This window comes from Colius striatus, chromosome 2, assembly GCF_028858725.1.
Source record: "Colius striatus isolate bColStr4 chromosome 2, bColStr4.1.hap1, whole genome shotgun sequence".
Lineage (NCBI taxonomy): Eukaryota > Metazoa > Chordata > Aves > Coliiformes > Coliidae > Colius > Colius striatus.
Genome location: NC_084760.1, coordinates 107,409,678 through 107,424,741, shown reverse-complemented (window position 1 = coordinate 107,424,741; position 15,064 = coordinate 107,409,678). Strand labels below are relative to the sequence as shown.

Genomic DNA, 15,064 nt, shown 5'->3' with positions numbered 1-15,064 from the left:
TTCTACAGAACCTGCTCTAGTCTTTTCTTTCTCAGCATATTTTTATTTCTCCTATTAAACACCAACAAAACCTTTTGTTCTCTGCCATCATTTTATCCTTGCACTTACCTTTCATTTTATCTGTAAATATATTAAAACCTTACAATCCGTGGTCATCTGTTGTGGTTTAGGTCCATTTAGGAACAAAGAAACATAATCAGCCATAAATGCCAAGGGCTTTTGGAACCCCCTAAGGACAGGGAGGATTCACTCTACGCTTATGACCCCAGGTAAAACAAACAAAACTACTCAACTTGGGGAAGAAAATGAAACCGAATTTAATCCATCATTGAGTAAAACCATAACAAACAGAAATACCAACTGAAAACAATACAGAGAAGGGTGAATAATGAAAGGTCCAACCAGCTCCTTTAAAATCCCCAGCCCTCCTCTCTTCCCTGGGCCAGGCACTTGATCTCAGTGTCTTGGCCTTGTCCCTGCCTGAGCAGTGCAGGGCACAGGAAATGGGGGTTTCAATCAATCCTTTTCCAATGGCTCCTGCCACTTGTCTCTCCTCAGGGCAGGCAGTATCCTGGCCAGTCCTCCCTACCCCAGCACGGGGTCCCTCACAGGCTGGGCTTCACTGCATGTGCTGCTCAGAAGTGCATTCATCCTGAGAGCTACAGCTCCTCTCTGCTTTCTCTGGATCAGAGTCCAAAGCACTCTCCCCCTCTAGCACAGTGTCATCTTGGAGATACTGGCAACCATTAGTCATGCCATTGCTCTCCATGGGTTGCAGGGGCACAGCTGCACTCCCACTGCTGGCTGCAGGGGAGTGTCCACTCCAATCCTTCTCTTCTGGCAATGGGGTCTATGTGGTTGCCTCCATCTTGTCCTACTTTTCCACCTCCTCCTACACACTACAAATTTCTGTTCTTAAATAGTGATGGTAGAGGTGATAGGTTGGCCCAGCTGGGCCAGAGGTGGGTTCTACTCAGAGCCAGAGGAAGTTTTGGGAACTGTTTATGAGGGCTAGCACTGCAGGCTTTTCCCCCTTACCATGTACAAGCAGCTCCACACAAACTCATCACATTCTCTCTGTAAATGGTACTCTGTCCATTTTCTGAGACAAAGTTACCAATTGCCTTTCAGAAGGTCCAGTTTATACCCCAAAATACTGTATATGATCTACTAAAAGATCTTATCCTTTCATCTATTTTTCCTCCACACTTTATGCTTGAGTAATTTTATCCACAAATATCATCATGGCTTTTCCTCCTATGAAGGGCAGATCTACAGCTACAACAGAGTTGCCTTTTTTTGGACCAAATGTAGAGTTTAGCTTGCTTCTGGTATGTTGTGACTCAGACTTTAGTTGAATCCAGTATGATTCACTTGGCCTTTCCTAAATAATATCTGTTCATTACTGACAATGACATTATGTTCTATGTGCCTTCTTTGATTCTCAATGTTACTATTTCCAAGCTATGTTTGAATTTTGCACACTCTTTCAAAAGACTTCACAGAAATACAGAATGGTATTGGAAGGGACCTCTAGAGATCATCTAGCCCATCTCCCAGCTAAAGCAGGTCCATCTTGATCAGGTCTCACAGGAACACATCCAGGCAGGCTTTGAAAACTTCTAGAGAGAGAGACTCCACATTATCCCTGGGCAGCCTGTGCCAGGGCCCCATCACCTTCACAGTAAAGAAACTTTTCCTTAAGTGGGAGTTTTTGTGTTCCAGCTTTTATCCATTACTCCTTATTCTGTCCCTTGAGACAACAGAAAAACCTGTCGGCACATCCTCTTAACATACACCTTTCAAATACTTGTAAGTGTTAATGAGCTTCCCCCTCAGTCTTCTCCAAGCTGAGCAGTCCCAGATCTTGTTGCCTTATAAGAAAGATACTCCAGTCCCCTGATCATCTTGGTAGCCTTCTACTGGAGTCTCTCTCAAAGTTTCCTGTTCCTCTGGAGCTAGGGAGCCCAGAACTGGACACAGTACTCCAGGTGAGGCCTCACCAGGGCAGAGTAGAGAAGGAGGAGAAGCTCCCTCGACCTGCTGGCCATATTCTTGATGCAACCCAGGATGACATTGGCCTTCTTGGCCATTAGGGCACATTGCTGGCTCATGGTTAGTTCATTGTCAATTAGGACTCCAAGGTCTCTATCCAGAGCTGCTCTCCAGCAGGTCAAGCCCCAGCCTGTACTGGTGCATGGGATTGTTCCTTCCCAGATGCAGGACTCTGCACTTGTCCTTGTTGAACCTCATGAGTTTCCTCTCTGCCCAACTCTCAAGCTGGTCAAGATCGCATTGAATGGCAACGTAGCCTTCTGGGGAATCAGCCAGTCTGGTGTCTTCCCTCTCCATGGACAGAAATAAACTGTCATCCAAGAGTAGTCATCTCATGTGACATTTACTGAAATCTCCTATTCTCTGGCCTTGCCACAGTAATTTCACCATCTCATATCAATTTAGAATATCACTGGAAGGGTAATTTTCTTGTTCTGCTTCTTTATTGAATTTCCCAGCCCCTTAATTACACTTCTGGACATCATCAAACATACTGAGCCTCAACTCTCATTTTGAAATCCCTGGGATCTCCCTCTCCATTTTACAGACATTTAAAAGCATTATATCTCATCATTTTTCAAAGTAATTTGCTACACTGCTAACAGAAACCTTCTCAGTCTCTCTTCAAGCACCCTGAGACCCAACACAGGATCCTGATGACTGCTGGCTCACTGTTCCCTTAAAGTCTATCTGATCCCTGTCTACATCCTCCTGTTGTATTCTGTCTTAAACTGGAAGCTGTCAGGAGCAATTACCTTCTCTCTTGTTCCAAGTTCCTGCAGTACCTGACATACACAGTCCATTATAATGGAAATAAACATACAACAATCCCTATTACTTATTTCCCTATTTCAGAAAAGTTTATTCAAGGGTATTTTGGATGGTAATGCTGTAAATAATTTTACATAGTTCCCTGCTTGGTTACATTATGTATCTGTTTTGTTATCCTTGCTCCTTCTTGCAAAGTCTCAGGAGAACTCATGCTCTTATTCTTTGGTGCATCCAAGTCTATAAGGTTTTTCCAGGAAGAGCTTCTGGGTATAAACACAATCAAAACACCATACTGGCTGAGTCACATTAATTGTGCTCATTTTCTCCTACTCTAACCCAAATGCCAGTGCTAGGCAGCTCAGTTTAGCTTAAATCTCTATTGAAGTTAATGTGTCCCAGCTGACACATAGTAACTTGCTTACACTTCTGAGCTTTCTGTAGCTCCCTAATACAGGCTCTAAATGATTTGTGTGGATCTCACAAAGTGCAAGGAGAATTAAGATGATGTTAAGTAGTCTTTTTCTTTTTTCCCAGAAAAGAACAATGTGAAGATCTTTGTAGTGAGTAAGAAGCAGCACTTTCTGAACGTGTTGTTGAACATCTCTCCAGTTAAGAGCAAAACAGGGATTTGGGAGGAAAGGAGGATGAAATGGGAAAAAAGAAATTATTTTTGTTTACTAGCAATTCATTGTACTAGAGGGGTTCTCTTCAGATGTGATTTTTGTCTTGTGTCTCTATCCGAAGTCTTATGGGTTGCACCCAAATGCACTACCACTGTACTTAAAGCAATTCTCCACCTGCTGAGATGAAGACTGAAGCTGGGCCATGTGCTACATGCCATTGCAGGGGTAAGATCCTCTTGCAGTTTTCTGTCTTCTCAATACATTGTCTGTGCTTGGCATAAACTGTGTTTTCAGTAAAGATGCCTTATGGAGAAACAATCCTATAATCACACTAATTCACAGCAACTTAACCCCTGTCTTGGGTTCCTGCAATCCCAGAAGAGACATTTCTGTCTTGGATCAGTTAATTGCTGAATCCTCAGGGCATTTTCCAGTTAGTGCACTTTGATTTCTGATGAGATACACTTTCAGGTTGTGGTTGGATTCTAACCTGTTTGTATCCTGATGGAAACATTTTAACAGTTTTAGAGACAATTACTTAGCATGCTTAACTATTTTGCTCCTACTTTGGGGCAATAATATTGCTTTATACTCTGTCACATGATGTTAGATTTGGGTCCTATAGTACTGCCTGTGGATGTGCAAGGATGTTGGGTACTCAGTTTAAATTTTTATCTTTTCTCCACTGCTGCTTCCCCTTCTTTCACATTTAATGAATGTGAAACACAGTGGGAACATATTGGATGCACACGCAACACATTATGAAGTGTGCTGAAAACTTGACTGACATCCAGTTTGAACAGCTGTTCAACTTTCTGACCTATCTTACAAAGCCTAGTGGAATTTCAGCCTTGGCTACCTTGAGTTCAACATTTCAGCATTGTTTTATCCTAACATTTGTAGTCAGCTCACTTTCCTCTGCTATGAATTGGGACTTAAACTCTAGAGTGGAAGACATTTAACCCACTCCAACTCCGGAACACAAATATTTTCAGAGTGAGTCCTCTGGAGTGTTTTGATTTTTCTTGTTTAGAGTAGCTTGGATTCTTTTTTCTTCCTCGTTGACAAATCACAGACTAATGGTCAAAAGTATATCCTCTTCATGAGACTTTGGTTTCTTGTGCCAACCTTCATACGAATTTAGGTGCATTTTATATTACTGTTGAATTATACATAAGTTATAAAATTGAAATTTAAGGACTGTAATTGAATTTGAAAAGTATTTGAAAATCAGGATATAATGAAATTTAGACACAATATTGTGGCTTTGTTCCAATTAATGTTTTTGTCATCCTACATTGCACTATAGATATCATCAAGAGGAAAGATTAATACAACAAAGGAATTAATAATGTGAAAAAGTACAACTGAAATAAAATATTTTTGTCTGTATAGTCCTTTAGTTGTTAGGATGTTTATCTAATTTGTGGTTTTGGATAAAAATAATTCCCTGTAGTTTTTTTCATGCTAAGAAAGGGAGAGTTTTCCTTCAAAGTTGTATATTTTTTGATAAAGTTCATTATATTTTCTGTTTTAAAATCTCTAAGGAGGGCATTAAAAAACCAAAACAAACAAACCCACATTGTTTTCGCTGAGATTTTGTGTGGAAGAGAAGTACAAAATAGGACCAATAATATCTTGAAGATGAGAAATCTTCTGTGGTCACAATGCTGACATCAATAAAACAGTAGTTGATGGGATTTAAGATTGTCATATTGACATGTTAAAGTCATTTAAGTGTGATGCTTAGCTTGTCCATATTTAGACTTTCTTCAGGATATTTCTTCATTGCTGAAATGAATAGTAACAGCTGTTGTCCAGAAAGACAAAGTGCTTACTGGTATTGAGTAGGACTTTTGCATTCAGATATTCTCCTCAGAGCTGTGCTCACTGAGGTGTTTCTGGTCATACCTGCACATCTAAAAAGCATCATCATCCATCATGAAGTGATAATTCAGTTGTGTTCTCCCAGTGATGTGCCTAGAGGAGTTGCATTCAAATTTTTCGATGATCTTTTAATCTTTTCCATGACTTTAATGAGACATGAGTACTACAATCACGTGTTTGACAATGCTTGCAAAACAAGTTGATTAATTTATAATATTTATTTAGAAAGCACTAGAAGCTATCTAGTTGCCAACAGAAATAGGATGCATCATGGCACTTACTTGAGTAAAGCCTGAGAGATCAGCTAGGAAGACAAATACAACATTCCTTCCCATGTCAGAAAAAGTGTGTGTTGAAAGTTGTGTCATCAAGTGAGTTGATTTAAACTGAGACAAATTAAATTATGGGTATTTCAAATCCTTACCTTAGCCTTAAACTCCTTAACTGGTATAAATTATAGCTTTGCTGCAATGGGAAATACCGAGAGTGGGGTTGCTTTTCTCCAAGCATTTACCTCTCATTAATTATTTATACTACTATGGGGATTTTGTTGCCAAATTTTCGTGTTGCCAAAGTGGCACGAAGCATGAGAGGTAAAACTGAAGTAAAAATTTAAAATAACTTATTTAAAGAGGCTCGGAAAAGTAAGAGTAACTATGGAGGCTGCAATTGCTGTGATCTGTGTGTTGTCATTAAATAGCTGATAATACTATTTTTATTTTGTCTTTAGTAGTATTTTTTGTCACTAGGGAGTCTAAAAGATATTTTGCCTGTTTGCTTTTTTATGTAAAGCTTGAAAGATATTCGTACAAGAATTATGATTAAAAAATGGGGGTATCCTATATTGGAATGCACTCCTTTAAATATAAAAAGAGATAAGCATCTGGGAACTGGTTTAGAACAAAGAGAGAGAATCTCACCTTAGAAGAAAAGAAGGAGAGACAGATACAGACTTAACTTTGTGTAAAGTGTTGGAGGAGATATAATACGATGGGGAAAAGGTCCCAAAATTAGGGGGAAAAGGTTTGGTAAAGTCCAGCTTATGACATAAAAAAAATCCAGATCTTCTGAGAAAACCTGAAAATTGTTACTGTGAAAGAACAAGTTCAGTTTTTAGTTTCATAGAAATAGCTTCAACGTATCATCCTCTCATTTAGAAAAATACTCACTGCTTTCCTTTTAGATTTTACTGCAGTGAAGGCAACCCCAGAGAAAAAGAGTAAGGAAAAGTGTTAATTTCTGTAAAATTTAAGAAGCAAGTCTCTGAGGTAGGTAGTTCGATTTCTGGGGAGTACCAAACAGTCACCTTTAATGATTTATTTCTCCATGCAGATGTTCTGGCAAAGACTACTGTGTTTTAGAAGCACGAATAGTAAATCTTGAATTCCTAGAGGTGATGACAGATGCTGGAAAATATTGCAGCAATCTTTTGCAGTGGGTAATAAGGCTTTTAAAAAAAGTTTTATTTCAGCTCTCAGGGCCAATTGGTTTGTTATGCTACCCATCTCAGACAAGACCCCCTTTTCACACCGGTGGGAATCTGTCTTCTAGAAGGTACTTCTTACCATGCTCTTCTTAGGTAGTGAAACAGCATTTCTTCTCCTGCTCATTGCAAACAAAAATCAAAGAAAAGATGGCCCAGTTCCTGCAGCTCTAGTTCTGACAGCCTTCTGCCCAGGACTGGCTGATTCCCCAGAAGGCCGTGCTGCCATTCAGTGGGATCTCAACCAGCTTGAGAGTTGGGCAGAGAGGAACCTCATTAGGTTCAACAAGGCCAAGTGCAGAATCCTGCATCTGGGAAGGAACAACCCCATGCATCAGTACAGGCTGGGGGTTCACCTGCTGAAGAGCAGCTCTGCTGAGAGAGACCTTGGAGTCCTGGTTGATAATAAGCTAAATGTGAGCCAGCAATGTGCCCTCATGGCCAAGAAGGCCAATGTCATTCTGGGGTGCATCAAGAAGAGTGTGGCCACCAGGTCAAAGGAGTTCTTCTCCCCCTCTACTCTGCCCTGGTGAGGCCTCACCTGGAGTCCTGTGTCCAGTTCTGGGCTCCTCAGCTCAAGAGGGACAGAGAACTTCTGGAGAGAGTCCAGCACAAGCCCACCAAGATGATCAGGGGTATGGAACATCTTTCATACGAGGAAAGGCTGTGGGAACTGGGGCTGTTTAGTCTAGAAAAGACTGAGGGGGGATCTCATTAATATTTATAAGTATATAAATGGTGGATGTCAGGAGCTTGGGGTATCCCTTTTTTTGATGATATCCAGCAACAGGCCAAGGGTGATCTGAGCAGTCCATTTTCCCCATTCTCTTGTTCCTGAGGAACTGCCTTTCACCCATGGAGAAAGGAAAACCACTTGCAAATCTCTCTGGCTGACCAGACACATTGTAATGCAGAAGCAGTTTCACACTTCTCTGGTGCAACCTGGCAGGGCAGTTTGCCATTGCTGTACTTCACCCCACTGAGATTTCTCTTTTGCAAAGGTGACGTTTGAGTATGGTGCATGTACTTCGTGTACTGTGAAGGGTGGAAGGAAGATAAATTCTTCAATGCTCCTGATCCTCTAATTAAGAATCAAACAAGAGTTTCAGAACTTCTGTTTCTTGTCAGCTTTTTGAATGTGAAGTCTTTGACAGAAGCAGCAGCAAGTCCCCCAGCTATTTCCTCCTTTGCCCTCAGAATCATTGGCATAATGATTTTGCTTTACTTTTTAGAACCTAGTCTCTTGACATTTCTCTGGGAGTTTGAACACTAGCCTTTTGTATAGTGCTGTTGGTACAATGAACATTCCTTGAGTGGAAGAAAAGGGGGAGCAGATTCACATGGAAGTTTCAGAGAGTGCTAACTGTCAACTTTTTTTGTGTGGCTTTTTGTTCTCAAATATAGGAGCCAAAACTGTGCTCTTGTTACCCCGATGTATTATGTTGCGATTGTGGCAGTTGTAATGGGACTGAATTTCCTTGTCACATCTCTTATCAGGGTGGCAGCTTGGGAAATTTTGCTCAGATAACTCTGTGTTGTGGTTTAAGCCTAAATGGTAATGAAGCACCATGCATTCTTGCTCCACTGTCTCCTCCTTGCCCCAACTCCAACCCCACATGGTGGAATGGTAGAGGCCTCACTGAGATAGAAGGAGAATAGATAACCAGGAGACTGTGGATTGAGACAAGGGCAGAGAGGGCTCACTGCCAGTTATAGCTCCTGGCAAACCAGACCTGACTTAGGGGGAAAAAAACAAGGTCAGTTTAATCCACTACCAGCTAGAAACAGAACATATATAGAGAAAAAACAGAGTAGGATTAATAGAAAGATACAACCAGACCTTTAAGACCTCCTTCGCACAGAGTCACTGCCAAGTCTGGTCATGGCCTCTGGCACGGGCTCCTCCATGAGCTGCTGGCAGATCCTCCATATGTGTCAGGGAGACAGCTGCTGTCTCACCACGGGATGCAGAGGGGTCTCTGCTCCAGCACATCTCCTCCCCTCCTTCCTCACTGATTTTGGGGTCTGCATGATTCCTTCCATATGCTTCCTACTTCCATCCCGCTCCACCACCACCACCTCCAGACCCTCCTATTCTGACTTCTCCTCCTTAGAAAGTAACCCCAGATATGCCCCGTTGGCTCAGCCTCAGAGGTGGAGTTGACTTAGAACTGGGGGAAGTTTCAAGCAATTTCTTACAAGAGCCATTATTACAGCCCCTCCCTCATTACAAGGAACAGCTCCACACAAACCCAACACAGTCTGTCATTTTGGACATAGGAGAAAACTCTATCCACGGTGTTCTGAAGAGTCACTGTAAACATGGTTGGCTTCTGCTCAAATCTTGTTTCCACTGCCTTAAAACAAATTATTGCTGCCCACGAGAAGTCTCTGGCAATGTGTGGGTGGGAGATGAGCCCCTCCAAGCAGCCTGACAACACTCTGGGGGACAGCAGGGAAGTCATTCTCCACCCAGGGGAATCCTGCCTCTGAGGAGGATACTCATCCCAATGGCCACTGGAAGGTAAATTGTAAAAATTCTCAAAAGTGAAAATACTATTGTGAAGTGCTGGGCCAAGGACCCCAGAGTCAGTTTGTTCTTGAAACGGTGTAGGGCAGAGATGGAAGCCAGGCTGTCCCAAGCAGCCTTCCCATGTCAGCTCTGTCAGGATTTTTTAAAGTTAGTCTTATTTTAGGAAATCTGATTCACTTTTTCTTTTTTTTTAACTATAACTTTTGTCTTTCTTTTTCCCTCTGAACTTCATCCTTCAAATTTACAAAATGTTTTGCAGCAGCTTGTTGCTATGATTAATTTTATTTCAGTCTTTACCTTCAATTCTATGCATAGAACCTTTTTCAATGCCTTGACAGAAAATGCTTGTCACAACTATCTTCCAGTGAAGGTGTCTCAGAGTTCTGTCACTGCTGTGATCCATGTTATAGGCTTTGGGCTTTTTTTTTATCCTGCCTTCTCTTTGTGTTTTGTCTTCTAGGCTAGCAAAAAACTATGCATTTTTGGAAGAAAGTAGAACACCAGGGAGGCACATCTTTAGACTTGGAATGTTTCTTTATCTCTTAATTGTATTAACTCTTCAGCAATTTTTGCAGCCATCTTAATTGTGCCTGCTTTTATTGTCTGCAACAGCAAAAAAGCCAGCTAGGAGGCAGTAGTAATTGCAATACTGCACTCAGTGTTTCTGCAAACACGACCTCCAAACAACAACATGAGGCATTGGCTCAACACCATAAGGAATCTGCATGCAAACTCACATTTGAGGCAGACATACTTCCCTAAGCATGTCATTTTGATTTCTTGTTTTTGTCTGAAAGGTTGCAGAGGCAGCTGGAACATTTCTCTTCTGTTCAACCTCTTACTTCTTTCCAGGCCCTATGCTTCTGAAGGTGATGAGTGTGGGGTCCTGAAACTGCTTGCTTGGAGCTGTCAGTGCCTCTAACCTGCTACTTGAGAATCTCGGATGGATGGAGAGGGCTTGTCCATGATATAAGCAGGGCAATGTCTTCTGAACCTTTCTGTCTCCAAAACTGAAGTAGTGAACTTTGTTCCAGTTTTTCCTGGCCCTCTCCCAAACAGAGTCAGAAGTTATCTTTTTTAGTTGCTTGAAGGTGGTAAAGGTATTGAATAATTTCAAATGCATTTGAAAATAAGGCTTTAATCAATGATATTATTATGTGACAAATGTAGCTTCTTGTTGCTAGGCTTGTGATGTGATAAGAACACTTTCAGCTTTTCAAAGGGTAATTTTTATTTAACAAGTTTAAATTTTCCATTGTGGCCAAAGCTGAAGTTATATTCTGACAATTATGACTTGAGATTATACTTCAATGGACATGTTGTTTTCAATGCTAAAGGGGAATCTGTAGTTTCATCTGCAATTAGAAACAAAGTCATGGGGACGAAGGTGAGTGGGACATAACTGGGGTGGGAAGGTCCATGAACTTTTGTGAAAAATGCTTTGATGTCTATTTGTCACTGGCACCTTGGCAAAATATCAGCTTAATGTCCAGCTCTCCTGATGAGCCAGTAAATGAGAAAATCTGCAGATCAAGAAACTTCTCGTACAAGGAAGATAGTAAATTTAGATAGCTAATTAATCACTTAAGTAACTGACTAGATCTGATTAATTAGTAGTTAATGGTAAGGTTCCATCAGGTTAAATTGATCTCTAGTAACCCAAAGGGCAATTAGGAGCTTACAATCACTATTATTATCTTTCCTGTGTATTGTTGCAAGAACCCCAATTAGAGGTAATGTGATAATTTAGGACTATTATGTAAGGCTGTCTCCTTGCTACAGGACAGTGCTCCAAGCGCTGATGTAATTTGTGGCAATGCTATTCCTGATGCATGGCGAGACATGTGATCAAGTAATCATTGATTTTTTAAGGGAAACTTTTGTAGCACTATCACTAGTTTCGTATTGCCTGTCAATTCATTGCCCATTGAAGTGCAGATTGTCGTAGGTAGCCAAATAAACAGAAAGCAAGCAGAGAGGTTAAAGCTGGTGACCAATGTGAGAAATGTAAACATTAGGAAGGTTTATTTCCCAGGTTGTCTAACAGCCTCGACTTGATGCTTGCTAATTGCAGATTATTTTCCTTTGAGTAGTCTATGTCAATGTCATCTGAACAGAAACTGAGCCATGTGCCTTTTGGGTGCTTCTGCAACACAAATAATTTGAGTCACATTACATATCTCAAATATTTTGCTTAGAGGCAGAAAGGCATATGTCCAGTTTGGATGTCATCTGAGGGATGCCTGGAAGGCATGTTTGGCAGACTTATATCATTGCAGATTGTCACACTCACTGTAGGTTGTAATCGTTAAGAGCATCAAGCCTTGTGGATTTTGACTTCCACAAAAGGAGTATTTACTATTAAGATTGATTTTTTTGCAATTAGAATCATTGGGATCTCAGTATTCTCTCCCCCCCCCCTTTTTTTCCCACCCTTAACACTGCCCTTCATCTTTTACAGAGTTATTTCTATTTCTGACAGAGAAGATGATGTAGTCAAATGGAAATGATTGCAAGAGATTTCTGATAAGTCACTTGCTGTGTTTCCACATATGTTGCGTCAGCTATTGCTCACGTACCTACTTGTTTATCACTCTTCTTTAAAGAGCAGGAGTGAAGTGGATTTAATAAAGCTATGTAAACTGATGTTTGTGGTTCAGTTGTTAAACTGAAATAAAATAAAAAAAAATCCCTCAAAGGCTTGAATTAGAGATCTTTTAGCTGAAACTGATTTTGACATACTGTATTCCATTCAGACTGAAATTAAAGGAGCTGTTTCAGGCACCTCTAAAAAAAGACAAAGAAATGTAGGTATGGTTTACAAACTGGTAATGCGAATCCATCCCCTTTGTTTTAATCTGGTAGATCCATTATGTTTTATCCTCCAGGAAGTGAAAGATTTAAGTTTTTCTCATTTATAAAACCACTTGAAGTGGGAGAGGTTTCACTGTGCCTTGTTTTATTTTCTCTCTGGTTTGTTCCACTTTGCAATTATAGTGAATCGCAGCAGACTACAATGCCACTGCATGGTTTTTTGTGTGTGGGTGCCCTTTTCTGTAGGCTGGAGTGTTTCCCTCTCCTTCTGTTCCTATTTCTTATCTCATTGCAAATTGAAATGCTTAGGAAGAGGGTTGGAATCCCACATCCTCACCTTGGTGCTAAGGGTACACCTTTGCAGGTGAGACCTCACTTCAAATTCAGTGTCCATCAAAGTCAGGACAAGGAAATGTATATGGGTGTCTCCAGTTTGTGTGCTATGAACTGAAGTGACCTGGGCCAAGTCTTTTCCTGCTGCAGATGTTCTTATTAGGAATTGGGACACCCTCCTGGTGGTTGTGAACTCAAGTGTTGTTTCCTATGAACCTCTTGCTTGCTTGCCAAGCTCTCAAGCCAAGGTGTAGCTTTCATGGGCTGGTAAGCAATTCTGTCAGCAAAACCAGTGGCTTTGGGCACACTCCTGGTCTGTCATGGTGTCATCACCTGCCATCACACAGAGGGCATGTGAAGGGCATAACTCAGTGAGGGATGTTAAATGCAGTGTTTGGGATAAGGAATATGGTGAGAAGGGCCTGTAATACCCAGAGACATCCTCTGCAGATTCATGCCGAACCATCCAGTAAGGTGTGTATAGACAAGCTTTATTTGAATGGCCATATTTATCCATCTCCTCCTCATTCAATTATCTGTTTAGAAAGGATAGATGATTTTCTAACAAAGCAGAAAATTGAAAGGAAACACTTATTTTACTGTGATGCACTAATAAGCAGATGACGCTCTTCTGAAATGTTGGATTAGATGAGGAGAGATCCTCAGAGTGAGGAGGTCTCACTCTGGTTAGATGAGGAGAAATAAACTCAGGATATGTGTATGAGAGTTATTTCTGCAGTGAATGTGTGATTATTTTTTTTTAATATATACTTTTCTTTACACAGGGAATAATAAATTATACTCTTAACTAGAATTAGACAAAAGTCAGTGCTGCTTTGGAAAATTGAACATTGGCTCAAAGATTACTTATCCTGTGCCTGAAATGTAAACAGTAGTTTGAGTTCAAGTCACTGAGAAGGTTAAATCCATTTCAACTTCTCTGGCCTAAACCATGCAGACGGAAACGTTTCCTTGCCAGTTAACACTTTCTCCTCTTGCTCCTGCTACCGTAGCTGATCCAAATCTGTGCAGTTTGCATAATTAAACCTCACCCTCCCCAAACCCCATGAAATGAAGAAATGATAGGAAAAAGACAGTGTCATAATAACAACTACTATAATTTGGTCTGTTATTCCTTTGTTTTCTGGCTTGGTATTTGATGCTCGATGTTAATTTGCTTGTATAACTAAAGGTGTTTCCTCCATTTGTTTACACTACTTATGATTTCTAAACATCCTTGAAATTATTTGCTGTAACATTGCTCCTCATAATGATATTACTTAAACTTGAGCCGCTTGTAGGAAGTGTTTCTTTCTATTTTTGAACAGAAAGAGTTGGGAGCCAGAAAAATATGTATTTGTTTGCCTTTCTATTTTTGGTTTAAAATTTCTGGAAGCCATTAGGTGGGGTTTTGTTTTCTCTTTTAAGATTTTATTTTCAAACTAAAACAAATATTATGTATGAGGATTGGCACATAAATTACTGGTTTTAGTAACAGGAAAATGTTCTTGTTAGAAATTCCTCTGAAATGTGTCTCTCTTTCTGGAAATCTTTTCTTGCTTACTTCAAAGATCTTGTATCCTCTCTTATTTCACTGAATAATTCTTTCATATGTAGAGGAGTGATTTTTATAGAAACACTAAAAAGCTGGTATGTTTTCTTTCATTTTGTACACTGCACTGATTCTTTCATCATCCATTGAAACAAAAATCACATAGAGTGTTGACTATTTGTTGTATACACCAAACGAAGGTATGTGAACTATCACCTTCATGGGTAACTGCTGACTTTGTGCATCTTTGGAAAATAAACCCTAGCATCTAGGGACTGCATGAAGTTTGCTCTTCAAAAGGAAAAACTACAATTCATTATTATTCAATGGTCCAGTATGAGACCCCATCCCACTCAGGAGAGCTAATTCTAGTTAACAAAAATTCCCAGAAAACACTGGGAATAGCTCAGCTGAAATTAAATCAAAACCTTATAGATCTCTTTCAAAGTAAAACTTCAAACCAACAAAAATCACAGCTTCAGTTTTATATTCTTTATTTCCTTTTTTAAAAAGCCTTCCAAAACTCAAAATCAACCCAACAAAAAGCAACCCCCCATACACATCCATGAGTTTTATTCTGTTTATTTCATATACAAGCTTGCATAGCTTTAAACTAGTGTTCCTTAGCAGCAATTGACTTCTATATCAGTAAAATTCGATCATATAACATAGCATTATTTTTGGAGAAGGTCTTTTTTTGAGGAGGCACGTGGAAAGAAAAGAGTAAAGTTGACAGATCAAAGTGTATTAACACACATTTTTACTCTGAAGACTTTTGTTAGATGAAAAAATAATACAGAACTTTAACAAAATTTTCTCTTTTTACAGCTTTCACACTAAGCTTTGCAACCATTCATGGAAGCTGATGGCAATGCTGTCGTAAGTATAACTGAAGTTGTGCCAGAGTTGCTGGAGATAAAGGGGTCATAAGCTGGGGTTCTGTCCTTGTAATCATAGAAGACTTTGGAGAACATCAGTGTCTAAAAAAGAAGTTGCTTATGTGCCAGGCCAAG

The 15,064-nt window shown here is 40.2% G+C and overlaps 1 protein-coding gene across 3 annotated transcripts in view; it reads left to right on the top strand.

Moving 5' to 3' along the window:
* The window catches only part of IPCEF1 (interaction protein for cytohesin exchange factors 1), a 72,717-nt gene that overhangs the window by 15,276 nt on the left and 42,377 nt on the right, over positions 1-15,064 (top strand). For all 3 annotated transcript variants that reach the window (XM_061989009.1, XM_010205168.2, XM_061989008.1), the window contains exon 2: positions 14,880-14,930. In XM_061989009.1, coding sequence (XP_061844993.1) covers positions 14,907-14,930 — 24 coding nt within the window. In that variant the 5' untranslated portion in view covers positions 14,880-14,906. The remainder of the gene's footprint in view (positions 1-14,879; positions 14,931-15,064) is intronic.